This window comes from Jaculus jaculus, chromosome 14 (genome assembly GCF_020740685.1).
Source record: "Jaculus jaculus isolate mJacJac1 chromosome 14, mJacJac1.mat.Y.cur, whole genome shotgun sequence".
Lineage (NCBI taxonomy): Eukaryota > Metazoa > Chordata > Mammalia > Rodentia > Dipodidae > Jaculus > Jaculus jaculus.
The window spans coordinates 52,275,223-52,283,518 of NC_059115.1; the positions used below are offsets into that span (position 1 = coordinate 52,275,223).

General features: G+C 47.7%; 1 protein-coding gene across 2 annotated transcripts in view; it reads right to left on the reverse strand.

Annotated features, from left to right (window-relative positions):
• The window catches only part of Slc12a2 (solute carrier family 12 member 2), a 108,873-nt gene extending 101,439 nt beyond the window's left edge, over positions 1-7,434 (reverse strand). For both annotated transcript variants that reach the window (XM_045133572.1, XM_045133571.1), the window contains exon 1: positions 6,658-7,434. In XM_045133572.1, the coding sequence (XP_044989507.1) occupies positions 6,658-7,434 (777 nt within the window). The remainder of the gene's footprint in view (positions 1-6,657) is intronic.
• Positions 7,435-8,296: the final 862 nt, after the last annotated feature.

Here is an 8,296-nt window from a genome sequence, read left to right on the forward strand (position 1 = left end):
ACACCAAGCATGCACTAAACACGGTTATAAGTTCAATGTCTTGGGTATCTGCACTTTCTAGATCTTTGTTCTTGATACTTGCCTGGTGAGCCCTCACTTCCTGCCAGTGTTTGCTCCAATACCATGAACCTCCATCCCAACTACTCTAATACAGCCCCTAGCCACTATTCATCTGGCTGTAGTTTCCTCACAGTACTGCATCTGACCTATTTGCTTATTGTCTCCTACAACTAGAATGAAAGCCCTGTGACAGTGTTTTGTTCACTACTATACCCTATACCCCCACACTTAGAACAGTGCTGTTGTTGATGCTGATGCTAAGAATTTGATAAAGTCACATTCATCTCACTCAGAAGGAACCAACTTGATTAGTATTATTGACTTCTGAAACACATACATAAAAAATACAACTTAAAATCATTGACAGCAAACATACTTGCATCTAAGAACCAGGGAATTCAACTTTGGTCAAGTTCTATTTTCAAAGGACTGTGGGTATGAACATAAATATACAGAAGAGACACCAATTATGATTAATAATCTACAGAGTTTTTGCCACATTTTACATTCCCAAACTTATCCTTCTTTTTACTCAGGCAGTCAGTTGCTATCTAATATTTGGCGGATAAAAAAAGTAAATGAAAGCTAGTGGCATGGATTTAGCAGGGTAGACCACCCTAGCAAAACTGAAATAGGACAAATTTGGTTTTTCCACATGTAAGTATGTTTATCAGAATTCTACCTTTACTCAGTTCTGGAAACTTCTCCCAGACAACACCCAAGATGGGACCCCACTCCTGTTCATCCATGGTCACTTTCCAGAAATCAAGCTCTAATGAGATATTAGTATGATATGGAACAATCTTGTCTAGGAGGAAACACTAGCCACTCAGAGAAGCAGCTCAGTATTACAGAAGACACTACAATTGCTTAGTGTCTTAATCAAAGTCCCTGTTAAGTGACAGAAAATTGCCAGCCTTCATACATTCAATGAATAAACCTTGATTAAGTGCATATCTCTGTATGGAATTAATGAGATACAAGCTTAGACTCTTGCGAAGTGAGTCAAAATAATTCATCATTGCATCATCATCACAAGTATTCCTGCTCCTCCTCATCCTGCTTGTCATTCACCTCTCAGGAGATCAGTGGTGAGGTGTCGGTGATCATCATCACCATCCCTGTAATCTTAGAGCAGAACCACAGAAAGAGGAACCTGTGATTGAAAGGGGGGAAAAAACCTAGACAAAGAATGTTCTAGCATTTGCCCAAAATAAACAAGAATATCCTAGTTCTATTTTCACTGAAAGTGGCCATTAAACATTTTATATTTTCCATAAGACCTTTATTATTTGTAAAATATGTAATAAATAAATAAATAAAAACAAAATAAAAACAGCAAACTCAGTGCACTGATATGCAATAGAGTTGCCCCCTTTAACTCTTCCTTTATTAATGAGAAAGGTAAAAACAGGCCATGTACATCAGCAAAGCCTTGGTCTATGGACAACACAAAGACAATGTTACACCCTTTGTGATGGTTTGGATTCAGGTGTCTCCCATAAAATTATGTGTTCTGAATGCTAGGTCCCCAGCTGGTGGCAATTTGGGAAATGAAGTCTCCTGGAGGCAGACTTATGGGTAATATGGCCAGCTTCCCCTTGCCAATGTTTGGCACACTGCCCAGCTGCTGTTATCTACTTGATACTGCCAAGAGGGGATGTCCACTCTCTGCTCATGCCATCATGGAGTTTCCCCTCAAGCCTGCAAGTGAAAATAAACCCTTCCCTCCCATCAGCTGATTTTGGGGACTTTGTGTCAACAATGTGAAGCTGACTGTAACACCATTTAAAAGAAAAAACTTTTGGGTTGGGGAGATGGCTTAGCAGTTAAGACACTTGCCTGTGAAGCCTAAGGACCCAGATTTGATTCCCCAGTACCCATGTAAGCCAGATGCCCAAGGTGGTGTATGCATTTGGAGTTCATGTGTAGTGGCTGGAAGCCCTGGTGTGCCCATTCTCTTTATCTGCCTGCCTCTCCTCTCTCAAATAAACAAAACATTTAAAAAAATAAAGTAAAATAAACTTTTGATAATGTTTTAGGAATGGGGTATAGCACTTTCCCAGTATGTTAGAAATGCTGGGTTCTAACCTCAGTACCAAAATATAATAACGATGTTTTAAGTCCAACAAGGAGCTAGTATGGACTGGTCTCTACTCCACATTTGATAAGCCTACTTCCCATCATACATGTTAAAGTTATATAGTTTAATATTTTCTTCTTTGGTATCCCTCACTTTCTATTTCTTCTTTAAAAAGAAATCACTACTGATTTTCTCGCAACAACTTTTTAAAAATAAATTCCTAGCATCAGCCTCTTAAAGAGTTTGTGCCCTTTTTGAGACAGACATTTGTGACATAGTCCAGGCTAGGCTACAACTACACACAACCGAATGAGGTCCTTCTGCCTCAGCCTCCCAGGACTGCAGACAGGTGCCGCCATGCACTGCTTAGTTTCTGCTTCTGTACCACTTTTTTCTCTCTTCTTCTGAGACAGTGGTTTTGGGGCTACTACCAGTTTGGCAGCTCAATCTCCAACACACCTTTAGGCCTAAACCTAGACCCTGTTTTCTATTTTCTCATCTGGTCACTCTTCTATCCATAACTAAACCATAATCCTTTTGTTTTGTGGGTTTTTGTTTTTTTTTTTTTGTTTTTCGAGATAGGGTCTCACTCTAGCCCAGGCTGACCTGGAATTCACTATGTCGTCTCAGGGTGGCCTCAAACTCAAAGTGATTCTCCTACCTCTGCCTCCCCAAGTGCTGGGATTAAAGATGTGTGCCACCACGCCTGGCTCATATATAGCTTTTTTATGCCATACTCATTGACTTAGGCTGAGATGTCTTACAAGGTAAACAAACAAGCCTTTCTCTTCAATACAACCCCCAAACCCAAATCTTCAATCTTTCCCAACTCAGACAACAGAATCACCATATGTTCAGTTAATCAAATCCAAAACCTCGAAATCAGGTTCCCACAACTAATCCAAATACATCTATCTCTGACCCAGACGGGTGTGATAGCTTGAGACTCTGCTTCCACTCTCATTACAATCCATTCTCCACTCAGTGAAAACTGGTCAAACAAAATGGATCGTGTCGTCCTGTCACACAAATCCTTCAAAAGCTTCCCACTATATCTATAATAAAATGGCCTGTTCTTTGGAAATACATGCAATTAAAATTAGGTCCTTGGGCTGTAGAGCTGGCTTAGTGGTTAAGACACTTCTCTGCAAAGCCAAAGGACCCAAGTTCGATTTCCTAGGACTCACATAAGCCAGATGCACAGGGTAGCACATGCATCTGGAGTTCATTTGCTATAGCTGGAGGCCCTGTCATGCTCATTCTCCTTCTCTCTCTCAAATAAATAATAAAAATAAAATACTAAAAAATAAAATTAGGCCCTATTATATCCTCACTACAAAGTTTTCTTTCATAGCACTGAAAAAACAACTGTTACCTGTTCAATCATTTGGTTGCTGTCTGCCTAAGAAGCTGCAGTACATGACTTGCTACTCACAGCATCCATCACCCATCAGCCTACAGTTCCACAGCCATGTAGTCAACATCTAAGACACTACTTCCCTGGCAAATGCTTCCCAAGTTGAGAACTCATCAGCCTTCTTCCTAGAATGACTACATAAAACAGCCAGAGGTACCAAGGATGTATTTTGCCCCCACAATTTGACTTTTTAAATTGTCAGTAATGAGCAATGGAAGGAAGTGGAGTGGAGTGGAAGGAAGTACACAGGTCCTTGAGAACTTGTCTTTCACGCCTTTGCTCTTCAGTTACCAAAGCCACCTTAGACCCATCGTGGACACTAATGCACTTAAGTTACCAAAGTTGAGTTCATGACAATCAAATACTAGGGCTGAACGTTAGTTATCGAAATTCCTATTATTATTATTCACCAAGAACTAGAAACATCAGAGAAACTTTTGTCAATCTACGCAGCATGAAACAAATTATGCAACATCGTGTAGCTATGTTATCATACCTCCCTTGCCCACCCCTCCAATACTGATCCAGTCTCATTTAAATGTACTACTTAAGATCATGGCTACTTAAGCCATTTGCCAAAATTCTAAGTAAAATTACCTTCTATATATGCTTATTAATTAAGCCAGTCAACTTCTTCTGATAGCTACAAAGAGATTGAGTGGAGGTTGAGGGTACAACTCCAGGACAGAGCACTCACCTAACAAGTACTATACAAGGTTTAAAAAAACAAAGCTCATGTGAGAGTTGGATTCTTAGGGACTGAAGAATGAAGGAAAACTGTCTTCTGAACCAAAAAAAAAAAAAGGAGCAGCAGCAGCAGAAGAAATTATACTTTTTTAAAAACAGAGGAATGGGCTAGAGAGATGGCTTATCGGTTAAGTGCTTGCCTGTGAAGCCTAAGGACCCCAGTTCAAGGCTCCATTCCTCAGGACCCAAGTTAGCCAGATGCACAAGGGGGCGCATGTCTGGAGTTTGTTTGCAGTGGCTGGAGGCCCTGGTGCGCCCATTCTCCTTCTCCCTCTCTCCCTTCCCCTCTCCCCGTCGCTCTCAAATAAATAAATAAATAAATTTTAGGAGAAAAAAAACGAGGAATTTCTTACACTACCTGTTGCACAAGTGAAACTGAGTTTGGCACCTCATAAACTACATTCATTGAATATTCTAAGGGAATTTAAAGAGAAATCTAGAGTTTAACCTAGATTTAAGAGCAAAATAGGATCTATTCTAACAATTATTTTCCAGACACTGAACAAGCCCATGAGGTTTATGGCACTTTTCCCCTAATCTTCATACACACAAATCTTCACAGAAGCTGAAGCTCATAGGTGACTTCTTCAATTGTTGTACAGCTAACAATTCAAGTTCTCTGGTGTTTAGATGCTCCAAAATGAACAAAAATGTCAACAGCAAAACCACAAATAAAAACACATTTTTAAAAAGCTTGAAATATTAGGGAACTTGAAGTGCTTCATCATGGACAAAATTTAATTCAATATAAAAAACCTTCAAGGTCAATATATACAATACATATTCTGCAACTTAAATTTTGCAATTTGTGGGTTTACTGATAACCTACTTGGGTAGTTTTCTTTCTTTTTTTGAGGGGTGGGGGGAATCTGAAATACATTGGCATAACATTCCCAATGGTAAAAATACTTCAAGAAAATGGAACTGTTTTAGAATTTTGTTTCTGAAATGATCAAAAGAAAAAAACTCCCACAATGGAACGGTAGCAGTAGTATGAGAAGCTCAATGGTCAATGTTCTCACATGATCGATAAGCTTTAAGAGTGGGGACCTGTCATTATTTCAAACTCGAAATGTCACTTGATCAAACGTTGGGACAAGTGCAGTCTTGTAGGAAATGATGTATGAGATCTAACTGTCATAATCAGAACAAATCACATGGGAGATTTTAGCTTTTTCACACCATGATCATTCCAACTTATTTGGCACCAACTCTGAAGTCACAAAATTCCATAAGACACTTGTAAAGGCAGATGTTAAGTAATTCTGACTCATAAAAGTTAAATATTAATCAAGTCTCAAAATCATCAATGTAATCTCCAAATAATGAATTTGAACCCTGAAGAAATAAAAGTTTTCTGCCGCTATTAAAAAACACAAGTAGAGCCAGGCGTGGTAGCGCACACCTTTAGTGTCAGCACTCGGGAGGCAGAGACAGACAGGTGGATCCCCGTGAGTTCGAGGCCACCCTGAGTGCATTCCAGGTCAGTCTGGGGTAGAGAGCAAGATCCTACCTTGGAAAACAAACAAACAAACAAACAAGATTAGTAAAGGCAGAGTGTACAGGGATGGCTTTCTGTTTACAAAGTGCTTGTGTGAATAAGTCTCCAGAAGGTCTTTGTGGTTATCCTCCAAAGAAAAACTAATTTTTTTTTTCATTTTTAAAAACTTATCTGTTTCAATTTTTATATTGCCCTCTTTCAAAAGGTTTACATTACATAAAGTGGATTTATGCCCTTATCAGAACAGCTTGTCCCAAGATTTAAGATTTCTATAATCCGTTGCATATTCAAGGTTGCAAAGAATTAAGCTTTAATAATTCATAGACTACAAACACACCCTATTAAGATTTTTCCTTCAAACACTAACCTTGGGGGGGGGGGGGCGGGCTAATGGGTGTCCATGAGCCATTCGCTCACTCTAAGGAGGACACAGATGTTAGGTGTAACCTGAGAGAGGCCCTCACCTAAACCTCTCCCATACTCCCTCCTCAGGGGCCATAAACACCAGGGCAACTCAAGAGAGGTGCTATATTGTCAAGACTGGGTGAAAAAGACAAGTGTCCACGAGAGACACAGAGGCGGATGGGGATGGACTGCTAAATGCCGCCTCTCTCCAGTATCACGTAACCAGCCAGAGCCGCTGCAAACTTTGGAGAGCTTAAGTTACATTCCGCTGCAATTCCACCCTTGACAGCTGGATCCACAGATGCAAGCGAGTCCACTTAAGCGCGCGGCTGCTGCCACCTCACGGAGGGGGATTGGGGGGGGGGGTCCTCGGTGGCCACATCCAGTGACCAAGCACGCACCAGGGGAGGGGGACCCAACCTTTCCGGGGAGGGGCGAGCTCACCTTTTCCAGCTCGTCGTGCAGTTCGGCCAGGCTGGGCCGGAGCAGCTTCTCCCCGAGCTGAGCGGCCGTGTGCCGGTAGTGGTCGATCCTGGGCACGGCGTCCATGGTGTTGTGGCCGAAGGTGCGCAGGTAGTAGGTGTTGGTGTGCGTGTCGTAGTAGTAGTGCGGGTGGTGGCCGCTGCTGCCGCCGCCGCCCGAGTGCAGACTGCTGCCCTCGCTCAGCACCGTGTCGCCGCCGTTCTGGAAGCTCACGTTGGGCCCGTCGCCGCCGACCCCGGCCGCATCCGACAGGCTGTCGTCCGCCGACGAGGACGCAGCCGGGTCCACGAAGTTCACGCGGAAGCGGCCCTTGGCTTCCTCGCTAGCCTTGGCCGCGCCGTTCTCGCCGCTGGCTTTCCCGCCCGCGGGGGTCTCCTTGCCCCCAGCCCCAGCTCCAGCTCCAGCTCCAGCTCCAGCCGCCGCCGCAGCTGCTGCTGCCGCCGCCGCCGCCGCCGCGGCCCGCCCGGCGTTCTCGGAAACCGGGTCCACCTGGAAGCGGCTCTGACTCGGCGTGGGCCCCAGGGGTCTGCCCAGCCCGTCGCCGGCGGCCGCCGCGCCCTCGCCTCGGATCCCGCCGCTCCCGCGGCTCGTCGCTGCAGCATCCTCCCGCGCCGAGGGCACAGCCGTGCCGGGCAGCTCCACCCCGGCGGCGGCGGCGGCGGCGGCGGCCGGTGGTGTCTCCCGGTCCCCGGCAAGCCTCGGAGCGCCGGTGGAGGGCGCCGTGGGCCCCGGCTCCATCACCGCCCCGACTCTCGGACCTGCAGAGCCAGCCGGGCGGGCGGACGTGGCGGCGGCAGAGCGCGCTCCGGGCAGTCCTCGCTCCAGACCCCCCCCACCCCGCCCCACTCCACTCCACTCCACTCCACCCCCGGGTGAGCGGCGGCCGGCGCGGCTCTGCAGAGAGCCCGGTGACCGAGCCCGCGGTCCTGGCCGCGGCCGGCGGCAGAGCGAGCCTCCGGCAAGCCGCCGAGTCGCGCGCGAGTGCCGCGGCCGCGGGGCGGGTCCGCTGCTTTAAAGGCTCGGCGGCCGCCGCGGCCGCTCCGGGGCTCGCCGCACGCGGGAGGCGGAGCTCGCGGCGCGCCCGCCCCCGGCCCGCCCACACCCGCGGCCCCGCAGCGCCGCCCGCGCGGCGCACGCTCCCTGGGGCCCCCCGGGCTCCGCGACGCAGCGGCCGGGAGAACGGTCCGCCGCCGCCGCCTCCTCCTCCTCTTCTTCCTCGGTCGCCCACCGCTCCCCAGCTCCAGCGCGCTCGGCGGCCAGGAGAAGCGGGCCGGCCTCCTCCCGCGCTCGCCCCCTTCCCTTCCCGGAGAAGGCGTGGTGGCCGTACACCCGCCGCGCCCCCGGGCCGCCGCCGAAAGCTCCGACGCTCGGGGCGACGCTTACTCGCCGCTTTAAGTTCTGAACTCGCAGGGCTCAGGATGGGCCGGCGAGATCTCGCGAGATGCTGCCCGCGCGGCGGCCGGGCCTCTTCCCTGCAGGCGCGTGGTACCCGAGGCCGCGGCCCCCCGGCGCTGTCGCTTGCCCGTGATGCTGGGCATTTTCCTGTGGAGCCCGCGGGCGCTTCCGGATGCGCTGGCGGCCTGGGCGAGCTCCCGGGCCA